Genomic DNA, 13514 nt, shown 5'->3' with positions numbered 1-13514 from the left:
CAAAAAGTTTTTATTATAAAACATAGTTTGAATTTAACGCACTTGACTGCTTATCCAGAGGTCCTGAATTTGAATCCCGGTCGAGGTAAAGGACATTTCTGAGTCGCATTTGAGACTCTCCCACCTAAATATGCGGCCAGTACTTGTTCTTCCAAAGGGACACGGCTTCGCTTGTATCAATGTTCTACATCGGGCTAGTTCAAGAAGCGACTCTGACGAGCAAGGCTAAGTTAGCAGAACTGGCCTGTATATGACAGATTTCGCTCTGTCTGTTATGTCGGCTTCTCTCACTCTGTCCCTCTGGTCAGACCGTTCTATGTCTGTACTAGCAGAAGATGAATTGGCGCCCTCAGTAGCAGCCTTTGTATGTAAACCACAAAGGGTGCTTTGTAAATTTGGTGTAGTAAATAAGATAAACGAGCCACGCCATGAGAAAACCAACATGCCTGGATCCATGCTGTTCACTAACAGTTTCTCTAATTGCAATAGGTTTTGAAAGCGAACAGCATGGATCCTGACCAGACTGTGTGGATGCGCAGGCTGCTCTGGATCCAAGCTGGTCGCTATCGCACTATGTTGGCTTTCACATTGTGCGGCTCAAATACAGTCCCTCACCTCTTCCCTTAGGTGCTAAGGAATCAACCGAAACTACTTCGCCGATAACGGTTGTGAGCGCATCTTTTGGTATTCTGTAATCACCTAGACCTGAAATAAGAATTTTTTTCTATCTTTGTTTTACGGTACATATATAAGTTATTTTCTTAACATTTTGTGGAACTTTAAAGTTTGTTTATAATTTTGATAGTATAAGAGCAGACTCTGACCTAAAGACAGACATCGTTTGAAATATGGGAAATTTCATTTGCAAAGTTTGAAATTTAATTTTCTATAGCGATGTAATAATTCGACACCATCTTAAGTTCCTACCCCTTCTTGTGTCATCTCCATCCCATTCGAATTCAGACTGTGGAATAAATGATCCTTTTACTCCCATAAAGGTCCCGTCCATGTCCTTCACAAGCACCTTTTTCAGTCCATCACAATCCATATCAACGCAATCCGCTGGATTGATCTTCCTAAAATGTGACAAGACGAATAGCGTGTTAGTCAGTTCTGGCAGACAATTGGATATAGTTTCCTCACATGAACATACTGATATATACGGAAGAGCTTTAGTGCCAGGTGTATTTAAATTTTAACTCCAAATTTCGAGATACTAACTCAAAATTTCGGGATACTTAACTCAAAATTTCAAGATACTACGTGGAAATTTTGAATTAAGTATCTCATAATGTTGATATACTATCCTGTAATTCTGACTTATTAACTCGAAACTTCGAGTTACTTTCTCGAAATTTCAACTTAATAACTCAAAATATCTGGTTACTAACTCTAACTCGTACAATCGTCTTTGGGTTTAAGATGTTGCAAGGTCAGTTACTTGAGATTTCTTGAACTTGCAGAAGTAAACTTTTTAAACAAAATCCTTAGAGGCTTCTGTTGCCAAGTGGTTCAGGTTGCTGGCTTTAAATTATACATACACCTGCTATGGGCTTGAAATATCATTTTGTGTGTAGAATTCTTTCATGTGAGGAAGTATTCTGTTGGCTTGTGGAAGGTCAGCAGTTCTACCGATGTGTCTGTCCATGTCTGAAATTATGCACGAAAGGCACCTGGGGTCTTTCTCAACCATGAAAAACTGGAAAGTTACCAATGACCTATAAATGTGTGGGTGTGATGTTCAACTCAACCAAAAAAAAAACACCATAGATACATTATTTGATATTCTGTGCTCAGCAGATGACTTCCACTGTCATGAGGTCAAAGGCCAAGTTCAGCACATACTTTGTAACTGGGGTACCTCAGATAGGCTAGATCATACTGTGCAATCATTATACCATTATACGCACACAAACGAAGTTTGGGGTGTATATAGGAGTGAGCATGTTGGTCAGTCTGTTCTAACCCGAAATTTCGAGTTTGTAATTTCGGGATAGTAAGTCTTTTTAAACTGTGACTGAATCCAGACTCATACCTATATACATGTTGCATTACGGTTGTATTCCTTTAAAGAGATTCTTTCAGTACTAAAGTGTTAAGAACTCTTGCATTTAACCCATACTCTGCTAACTTGTCCATCTTTCAATTTGGCTCGGCGATATATGACCATTTTGTGTCGATTCGCCGTAAAACCCAACTCACTCACTCACTCTTTCAATTTGGACAGTACCATTAACTGCTAAAAGGGGTGCTTATCAAAAAGATACTGAATTAATGGCGAACAGTGCAGATCTTGATCAGCCTGCACAAATGTGCAGGTTGATCATGACCTACACTGGTCGCAAAGGCAGAATCAATCGTGTCCAGCATGGCAAGAGTTAATACATCTCTACATGCAACAACATGATTATCCAGATGGACTTCATGTTGAGCTACAAATACGCTATCACCTAAAGCTCATTTTATCAGTCGTTTGGTTAGATCAGTGAGAAGAGTGCGAAATCTCTAACAAATCATTCAAATAAAAACTAGATGTTTATACCCACTTCCTATCACTATACAGTTATAACGTTACTTCTTGACAATGCAAGACTATATAAACTTTTATAGTATTGTAACAGACTGAAAATTCTTCAGCCCTGACCTACAAAAAATAAGTAGGGTAGAGTTATAGTTTTGCACATGGTACATCACCATGTCATTCTTATCATTGATGCTCAATAGTAAATTCTATGCACTGCACACTACAATGTTGTGATGTATACTTTAAACACGTTTAAAACTAAACTTGAATTAAGCACAAACAACATTATGACATAGACTAAGAATGCAATATCTGATGACCCTTTTCACCTCTCCTGATGTTAACCTTGAAGACAGAATGATTGATCTTGTGCATGATCTCGGTAATAAATCATAAAAGGTGTCAACACAGACAATACAGACAGACGGACGGACGGACGGACGAGTGGGCAGACCGACTGATTACTACAGGGCTTCCGACAAAAGTTGACATTCTGAAAACTAAGAAAATCTGAAATGAAAACATAATACCGACAAAACTTACCCAACATTAGGTCTATGTATCAAAATCTTAAATAAGTCTTTAACGTTAATATGTTTGGCTTCACTAATGAAAACAGGATGGTTTGCGTCGTCGTTGTCTTTTAATGTAGAGATCGCAAATGCTGCCTTACAGCCGGACTTCGCAACATCGAAATTAACGAATGTTACATCTGGAAAAAAAGACGAATAAAAGTTATAATTATGCAATGAAAATTACTGATTTTAAACGACCCTACAAAACATAATTAACAATCTTGAATGATTTTTTTGTCCAAAATATCTTGACTAAATATTCGCTTGATAATATCCAAACCTTTCGTTGAAAAAAAAATCGGTAACAAGTATAAAACTGGTCAAATTGATCAACTATTAGGTACATTATCTGACTTGGTTTCTATATTTGATTTTCTTAATAAACACTTGCTGAAACGGACATATTTTAGAGATTTTTCTTTAAAATATGTACTTACTTTTGATCTTCATTTCGCCTGATATTGCATTATAGGACATGATCTGACCGCATGGTTTAATAGGGCAGTTGTTTGCCCCGCCAGTGAAAACGGCTATTGTAATGTATGGTCTTTCTCCACCTGGTCCCCTACTGCTTCTGTGATCTTTACTAAGGTCTAAATATGCTCCAGCGGGATTAGTTTCTTCGGTACAATTTGTCACCGATGATTGACCAATTACAATCGAGTCTTCAACTTTCACAAATTGATTTCCTATTACGTGTGAAAGTGGATCTGGTCCTAACACCATCGGGAAAAGGCCAAAATTTTCGTCGGAAATCACGTTATCTTTCGCAATCAAGCTGGCTGTATTGTGGTAATACATTCCATAGTCATAGTTCTTGAACAATATGAATCCAGACAATCTGGTGCACTGGAAAGGTACTACATCTTTAGGCAAAATACCAACTGCAATGACATTTCCAACACCAAAATTGTTCGAATACATTATAGCATTGTTTTCACAATCTACTCCTGGTACATTATAACCGATACGCTCTGAGCCAGCAATGTAATTGTCATGAATGCTTAAGTCCTTGGACCCCATGGCGCTCAATGCAGATTCAAATCTCAAAGTAAACTCTTCGTTGCGTCCATCGTAGGAGCCAGTCCACTGAGTGTTGGCAATTAGGTTGTGAGTAATGGTTGTATTTTCTGAGATTGTAACCACACCTGTGAAAGATGTAAGATGTCACCATTATAAAGTGTTATTGAAATGACTATTGTATGGTTTTCTGGGAAAAATATAGCTATGATGACCCTAGATTGCTCACATGAGTTTCACTTCTAAAACTGGTAGCAATTCTGGTGGATTTTTCTGCCGAATTTCTTTGAAAATCAGAGACGTTTTTTCAAGTCTTCGATGAACATGATTAGTCCCGGTGTCCCAAATATTCACAGAAATTCACAGCTCGCATAATAAATGTTTTAGAAGATTACCCAAAGAGAAAATGTAAAAGAAAAAAAAAAAGAAATTAAGCCAGCCTACCCTTACGAGATTTTAAAAGCTTAAAAAACGAAACAACTAAGTCCACTTATAAATGCATGTGTAAAGGTCCATTTCGTTATAAAGCATTTACGCATATATGAACAACAACCAGGGAATGCCTAACAGAAGTTGTTGATTGTCAGTATCGGTCTAATACTTCTAAATTAACAGCAATTGATTGCTGTGCAATAAGTTAATCCAAATGTAGAACACAACTCCCCTACTTTTGTTGACTCTAGCATCTTTAAATATTCTTGTCTCGCTGCGAACTGGACCTTTGAATTACTGACATTAAGTCTACTAGATCGCATTCAAAAGATCTTGGAGGCTGATATACGAAGAACGCTTGTCCATTGTATTTTATTAAGACAGTGAATCTTTCATCAAAACAACATGAGCGTGTTTTACAAGTATAGCCAAACTTAGATTGATTCTTTTGCAAAAAAAATCTAGAAGTATTTTAGAAAACGAATTGTAATAAAATATCGAAAACTCTAATAAAAATGGCGATCGGAAATAGGTACTTTGCAACACACTGGATATTTCTAGGCACTGTACAAAATACAGTTAAAATATTATATAATTAGTCGATATGAGGATATATCGCTTGAGAAAAGTGATATCAACGCGACCCATATAGGCAACACTTTGTAAAAAAGGGATCTGCCAAATAAAAACAAGAGCACAACAATGCAGAGCAATATACACAAAGCAAGGTCATATATGAACTTTGACCCCTAAGTGTGACCTTGACCTTGAAGCGTGTCATCCGAAACATGCGCTGTGCAAGTCGTCTCGGTGTGGTGAACATTTGTGCCAAGTTTCTTTGAAATCCTTCAAGCAGTTCAAGAGTTACAGAGTGGACACGAAACAAACTGATATGACCTTTGACCCCTATGTGTGACCTTGACCTTGAAGCGAGACATCCAAAACATGCGCTCTGCACGTCGTCTCTTGTGGTGAACATTTGTGTCAAGTTTCTTTGAAATCCTTCAAAGGGTTCAAGAGTTACAGAGCGGACACGAAATTGCTAACGGACGGATGGACGGACTGACAGACGGACACCGGTGGTATAACATAATATGTCCCTTTGGGCGTATAATAAAATAGATTGGTGGAAATAAAATAGCAATATAGGAAATCCTATAATACAGAAAGATGACTGTGAATTGGTCGCTATCAGATCTTACATTTTTGAGTACTTTGTCAGATTGGGACAAAACAATGAGGAATATTGTTGATATATTTACCGTTTCCAAGTGCATTTAACACAACATTGTCTTCAAATACTATGTCATCCATTCCAAATGCACCAAATGCACTGTTGTAAAGATCTGCAAACGCGCACCTGTATACTTCAGACGGTTTGATAGCTGAAACACTTCCAGTGTCGGTGTAGGCAATAGCAAATCTTGGATCGGATTGTTCGGTAAAACCATCTTGTCCCATATGCTTCAATGATACATCATGCAGTCGAGCATATCCTGTAACAAATAAGGGAAACTTGTAATAAAGTCGAAAGACAAAGCTAAATAATGAGTTGTATCATTCCGTGAAACGTTTGTATTCCAGTATACCATGTAAACAAAAATCCAGCTGTTATCTGATTGGGCCTGCAAAATGAACGATTACCGGTCTGTAGTATATAGAAAGCAATGTTATTAAGTCTGTTTAATTTATTTGCAATGTTTGGTAGTAAAAGAAAGAACATTTAACCAGTCTATCGAACTTGTTGATGACTTGTTCGTAAAACTTACCTGTTCGCAATTCTCCATCAATGGAAGTAACTGACGTAATAATCCTGCCGCCCCATGCATCAGCATCCCCGTCCACTACCTCACCCTCTATTGAAATAGAACGTGATAGGATACCTACGGCTGCTCCAAGATCTATGTTTCGTCCATTGACAGTCTCTATACCTCCTGTAGTTAAAGAAAAATACGTTTAAAGATCATCGTATTTATAACAGTTACTAACATGATCAAGGAAGTTGTAGTTGGCTTGAGACGATTTTGTCAGGTCTGGATAACACGAGGCACAGAGGCGCCGAGAACGATCTGGCATTGAGAAATCCACGAGAGCCAAATTTGTACTCCATACATACCAAGGTAGTGTTTCAGTACACTTTTTATATACACCCACCAATCTATCTTATTTAAAGGGTATGCATTATAAATAAAAGAAGTCCCGGTACATGCAAGATATGACTTACAAGATTTCCGCCCTAATAGGATATGAATTCTAATTTTTGTCACTTCTTATCTGAAATACAATACAATTTTGTAAATAATGTACTGCATATTTACAGTTTTTATTAATGGTTTCTTCGTAAAGAGCAGCATAGGAGTAACCAATCTCTTACATAGTGCAGACATTCCTGCTTTCACTGGGTATATACTCAACGTTATTGTTAAGATAAGTTTTAAGATTGGTATAAGATGTGCACATTAGCACCAAATGGATTTATGGTAGATTGATAGAGTGGTATGGTTGAATTTTTGTGCCATTTATTTATCTTGTTTCAGTTTTATACGTAAATAATGTTATATCACACATTCTTACTGACTTTTGACAAATCTTGAAATCTTAACGTCAGTAACGACCTTTATGAACTAACGGATTAAAGTATCTCTAAACAATTTATTGCAAGAATCAAGAATTCTTATCAATCTTTAGCCTGCTGGCGTCAAGTAATTTTGCTTTTGCGACCAGTGCAGACTAGGATCATGGTCTGCACTGTTCGCTATTCAGTCAGTAAATTTTCAGTGAACAACCCCTTTGAATAATAAGTGGTACTGCCCAAATTAAATGATAGACCAGTCTATTTTAGAAATTTAGCAGGGTAAGGGTTAAATCTACACCAATAGTCCTTTCCTTTGGTCTAAACATAGTCACATGACTAATGATAAAATGTCGTAAAACACGTAGGCCAATTAACCCCCAGCTGTGACGTCGTGATAGTTCGACGTCAAAACATTGAGACGTCGCACAATATTTACTTGGGGAAAAAAACCTACCGTTGCAAATGTTTGAATTTGATTTCTCTGTATTCAACTAACCGTCAGGCTGTTGGATTCAATAATAGATTACTGTTGCCCTTTAGGCTTCGGTCAATACCAGGATTTTTAGACCTGCAAAATGTGATACAACCACGTTTTCCAGGTCGATTAATCCATTTATCAACCTCACTAAAAACCAACAATTATAGGTTAATAGATTTGCATCGAGAAATATGCACGAGTTCTGCAGCGGAAATATTGCGCCACTTCAGGAGCGCAGTATTATTCTGCGAAAGAACGAGACTCAGCGCATACTTCTCGAAACAAAAATAATCTTTTTATAACTTGCGCATCCACAGTTAATCATATAAATGATAAAAAGTTGTTATTAAGACTGAGAGAAAATAAGTGAACTTTTAAACGCAACGGCATACATGAAACTGACGTCACAAATGGCGTCACACACCCATTATGAAATTTGAATTTGAATATGATAAAATACTGACGTTTCAGGTTCACTGAAACTTAACGGAGTTATTAAATGAGTTTGTAATAATGCATAATATGCCCGACATTACTGTCATATTTCTGATAATTAATGTCACATGAATGGTAAACAATGCAAAACGAATGAAATGATGACTCACAATCAATGTAACCAATGATTACTGGATGTCAATGCCACATGACTGTTATATAACTTGTTATCAATGTCAAATGACTTCTACTCAATCTAACATCACTGTTAATCAATGTCACATGACTACTTATCAATGCCAGATGACTACCTACACTTTACTGTAGATTGTATGTGACGTTTCTTAGGAGTACATTTTCTTACTTTCCTTTCAAAGTAATATGACTGATATCACTTTTACATGAGTATCAATGTCGCATGAGTGATAATCAATGCCATATGACTGATAATCAATGTCAAATGACTGATAATCAATGTCACATGACTGATAATCAATATCAAATGACTAATAATCAATGTCACATGACTGCCACTCAATGTCAGTTGAACTGCATTCAACGTCATTTTACTGATAAGCAATAACACATGATTTGCTATCAATGCCACATGACTGACAATCGATGTCATATTGCATTCAGTCAATGCCACATGACTTCCAATATTAATTCAACTCAATGGCACACTGCTGACAATCGTAACAATATTATAACGAAACCATACTGGGGCTTCCATGACCAAGTGGTTAAGGACTTCAAATCACTTGTCCCTCGTCGATGTGGGTTCGAGCCTCGCGCTGGACATAGAATTCTTCATGTAAGGAAGCCATCCAGCTGCCTTACGGAAGGTCGGTGGATTTACCCAGGAGCTCTCCGGTGATGAAATATTTCCCAAAGGGGCAATGGGGTCTTTCTCAACTATTAAAAGCTTGAAAGTTGCCATATTACCGATAATTGTGTCAATGTGACGTTAAACCAAAGAAAAAGAAAAAGAAAGCTTACCACTATGTCTGTACTTTAGTTTTTTCTTCAGTGTTATCGTCCCAGTATCTTTATCAAAACTTTGTATTTCTACGCGTTCAGCTTCCTCTTTATTGTTTGATGTCGATGTAATGATAAGACTGTCCCCTGTCTTCCAGTTCAACGAATCATCTGTACGGATGGTAAGCGTTTTGGTATCAGTAGGGGCTGTCTCTGCAAGTCGGACCCAGGATGTTCCATGATTTAGACCGTGAGCCTCAAAAGCACCATATACAGCTAGATAAGGTCGGAGAAAATAATTTAAAATTAAATAAAAATATAACATTATATCTGTAACAAAGGGCTATAGTACCAATTACTTTTTTTAATTCTTAGGTGTAAATGTCTAAAATTCAAGGACACATCTCTGCTTTTTACTGGCATTTTCTAGAGCACCTAATTAGATCGGTTCAATTTTGAAATTATTAAAGTATGTTTGTTTGCTTTAAGTCAAAATGCACAACAAACATGCATACAAATTTCGGGCTGCAGTCATATAGGTTAAGAAAAATGAATTCTTAAGTTAAAGTTTGCGCTCTTTACTTCAATGCATGCAGCAAACTAGATAAAGATAAATGCTGTAAATTATTTTCATTATTTCATATCTATTATTCTCTCTATGGTGGCATATTTCTGCCACGAGATATAAGCTAGGTAGCTATCACGATAATTTGTAAATTTTCCAGGAAATGTGTGTATTTTTTCTGAAAACATTTCAGCAATAATATTTTCTAGATATTTTCATTTATTTCCTGAACATGTTTAGCGCAAAATTTCGCGTTAATGATTGGAACTGCCGAGATACTCGTAACTATCACGATAATATCTTAAACTTTCCAGTAAAGGTGTGCATTTTTCTTAAAACATTATCGCAATAAATGATTATTTCTCGATATTATTTTTATTTCCAGGAAATGTTAGGCTATTGTGATAAGATAAACTTTTTAGAAAAGTTCGAAATATCAAGATAATTTCTGAAAGTAGCAAGAAAGCTAATGTTGCTAATAAATGACAGTTGTTGGCACTTTCAGTAAAGGTATCGAGATAATAATGTAAATTATCGCAATAATATTTCCAGGAAACCTTCCACTATTGAGATAATCTTTTCAAAAATCTTCGCTTTATCAAGATATTTATTTGAAGTATCGCGATAGCTACCTAGCTATCTCGTGGCAGAAATATGCCACAACAATATTTCATATTGGACTGTTCAAAATTTGGTGAGATTTGTAAATTCTTGCATAAAAACCGCCTTTTCACTGGATTTGGGCATGTATTAACAGGAGAAAAAAATCGTGTATAAACAAGAAGATTCACGTGCTGTCAATACATTTTTTTTCAAGCCGAATATTTATTCTTGCGCAAATGAACGTTTATGTGCAGGTTTTCCCATAAATGTTTAATTTTTTGTAGCAAAACAGTTGAAGTTCATTCCTTAGTATGTTTGCTCGGGGCCTCCGAGGCCGAGTGGTTAAGGTCGCTGATTTCGATTCACTTACCCTTCACCGATCTGGGTTCGAGCCTCACTCGGGGCATTGAATTCTTCATGCGAGGAAGCCATCCTTACGGAAGGTCGGTGGTTCTATCCACATACCTGCCCGTGATGAAATAATGCACGGAGGGGCACTTGGGGTCTTCCTCCACCATTAAAGCTGGAAAAAGTCGCCGAATGACCAATAACTGTTTCAGTGCGACGTTAATTCAAATAAAACAAAATAAGTATGTTTTGCTACAAAGGCTACCAATTCCTTCGCACTAGCCTCATCCCATACTGAACCGACTCCTCGTTTACAACCCATGTTTACTCTCTTTCGAAATTTGGCATTTAGAAAAAGAAGAATTTACGTCGATAACCCTGAATATAATGAATCGCACGTAACACGATACCGGCAAGTTTTTTATTTAATATCTTACGAAGTGTATATTCATTTTTAGAAGTCTGTTTACCGAATTTTAAAGAATATGCAAAAACATTGTTAATGTCATGTTTGTTATAAAGAGAAATACAAATTATTGATTGAAACACTGAATACATGGTTGATTTGTGCGCCCTGGTTTTGAATATTTAAAACATGTTGATCGTTTCACAAAATGGTAAATAAAAATTGTACCGGAATCGTAGTCATCATCTATAATAACGATATATTTAATGTTTGTGAAATGTTTTTATAACGAGAATACCAACATTACACGTTTGTTTTATGTATTAACGTCTGTTGAGAAGCACTTGTATCTTGATCACAAACGCTCCATCGGGCTTCTACTGACGTTAATATACAACGATAAAACCAATAAAAATAACTGCCTTCTGTGAAAGGCCAGGAAACGCTTGGCATACTTTTCTTCTCGTAGCCATTCAACCATCTGTCTTATAAGATTTTTAGCTGGCAACGAGTCCAAGTATATCTCGTATTGTACAAAGTACGAGTAATATTGAATAAGCTTATAAATACAGTTGAAATTGTTTACCTAAAGCTTTATTGCTGACTGGAATACCGTCAATTTCGGTATACATCGGGCTATTCCTATTTCCGGTCAAAATGATTCTAGCCGTTGGAAGCGTCATTGGATTGTTCAGCCAGCCGACATGAAATCGACCTCCCAGAACTATGATAACGCTGGCTTTGAATTCGTAATCGTATGTATATTTGTAGTCGATTTCAAGTCCACCTTTTATTGTCACAATGCCCAGTGCGGGAACTTTGTATTTCGATATAAGAACCCACATACCTGGAGGAAAAAAAAGAACGATGACAACATTTCATGACAAATCCTTCCCCCACCCACTCCTGAAAAGGCTACAAAGTCAAACAAGACTCCTAAATGGACATAGTCGCTCACCTGAGGAAAACCTTGACCATCTAAACTTACCTCTGACCAAATTTGGTAAACATCCTTTGAAAGTTGTTTAAATTAAAAGTGTTTCTTTTTTGCTGTTAAGGCCTCAAAATGCGCAACAATTACAATAAAATTGAGAGATTGATGACGATCACACAGTTTATGATAAACAGTTGTTTAAAGATTGTTTTCTATGTTTTACTTTGCAACCCCTTTAAAGCGGCCACTTGGAACCATGTAAATGAAGCAGAGAGAAATCCGTGGCAAGGATGCTACCGGCCAAATTTGGTGATGATCCATCAAGCTGTTCATGAAGAGATTTTTTTTTCTTTTTAGCTTGGATGCTGCCTTAAAGGGACCAAATGGAACCATTTGACAATATTTGGAGAAAACCTTATAGTAATGCTACAGACCAAGGTTTTCCTATTCACTTATCTAGTTTCCTTGTGTTTGAACCAAGATGACCAAGCAAAGAATGCTTTCGAGATGTTATTGAGTGTAACATTCTGACCAAGTTTCTGTAAGATTGGGCCAATATTGTGAGTATTAGCAGTCAAAACTGTTGACAACACCGGACGATGATGACGACGACACAGAGCGATCGCAATATTTCATCTTAAGGACTTTGCACTCTTGTGAGCTAAAAAATGGACATGTAAATCCTAACAATTTGCACCTTTTTAATTCATGTTGATGAAGTATACCAAGTTTCATTTGAACTGAATGAAAAATTACAACATCTACAGATGTAGATGTCATATTTCAAAGTAAAAAAGGCCAGCTTAAGAATAAAAAAAGTTGACAAAAAAGTCCCGAAAGTATGCGACTAACTCCACTTCATGTTGATGATGTATACCAAGTTTCATTTGAGTTGGATGTATACTGCGGGGTTGATTGCATAAGAAAGTAGAACAGACGCACGAACTGACGGTCACACAGACGAACAGTTATATGCCTCTCGGGTTTTCGACATCAGGGGCATAAAAACGATCAGCATCCACCATTATTATGATACCCGTCAAAACTTTATTCCTGCTTATAGTCGCGAGTTTCATCCCTTTCCGCCAAATAAGTTGACAAGTTCGAACAAGTTAATGGAATATCCCAATGCATATCGGTAAAGTTCTTACATATAATAAAAAACAAAAGTAAAAAATGAACCACAGCGTTGGTTTAAAAATAAATCCCAATCTTATTTACTCTGAAGCTGTTGACAGATTAAATTCACGGACATAAAAAAAAACTCATTTAGGTATCTGTGGCATAAATAACTTGGTCAAATACGGACGACTCTTCAAATCAGATTCTGTAAATGTAGTCTGCAGATTTTTTTTACAAAAAGAAGGCTTATTAAACGCAATAATTGTAATTTTATTTTCTCTGAATTTTAAATTTCACAAACCTTTCAATATATATCTAGAATCGATAACTGAGAGTTACGCTTATGAATAGAAATTTGTCATGTTTTATGAATTGTAAATAATGGCGTATCGTCACTTAGTTTATACATAATTTATTTAAGGTCGATTGTGAAGGAAGTTCTACAACTTATATTAATCACTCTCGACACCTCATTCCTGATGGACTCCATCGCCACGAGGGTATGAGAGAAGAGGCCAG

General features: G+C 36.6%; 1 protein-coding gene across 3 annotated transcripts in view; it reads right to left on the bottom strand.

Annotated features, from left to right (window-relative positions):
* Positions 1 to 13514, bottom strand: part of LOC123560681 (fibrocystin-L-like) — a 93242-nt gene that overhangs the window by 71011 nt on the left and 8717 nt on the right. For all 3 annotated transcript variants that reach the window (XM_053553217.1, XM_053553220.1, XM_053553219.1), the window contains exons 3-10: positions 11526 to 11786; positions 9039 to 9293; positions 6321 to 6485; positions 5814 to 6047; positions 3537 to 4247; positions 3068 to 3236; positions 928 to 1076; positions 616 to 705 (exon numbers count right to left, since the gene is read on the bottom strand). In XM_053553217.1, the coding sequence (XP_053409192.1) occupies positions 616 to 705; positions 928 to 1076; positions 3068 to 3236; positions 3537 to 4247; positions 5814 to 6047; positions 6321 to 6485; positions 9039 to 9293; positions 11526 to 11786 (2034 nt within the window). The remainder of the gene's footprint in view (positions 1 to 615; positions 706 to 927; positions 1077 to 3067; positions 3237 to 3536; positions 4248 to 5813; positions 6048 to 6320; positions 6486 to 9038; positions 9294 to 11525; positions 11787 to 13514) is intronic.

The sequence above is a fragment of the Mercenaria mercenaria genome, chromosome 10 (genome assembly GCF_021730395.1).
Source record: "Mercenaria mercenaria strain notata chromosome 10, MADL_Memer_1, whole genome shotgun sequence".
NCBI classification, from domain to species: Eukaryota; Metazoa; Mollusca; class Bivalvia; order Venerida; family Veneridae; genus Mercenaria; species Mercenaria mercenaria.
This window is presented reverse-complemented; position numbering and strand designations above follow the sequence as displayed.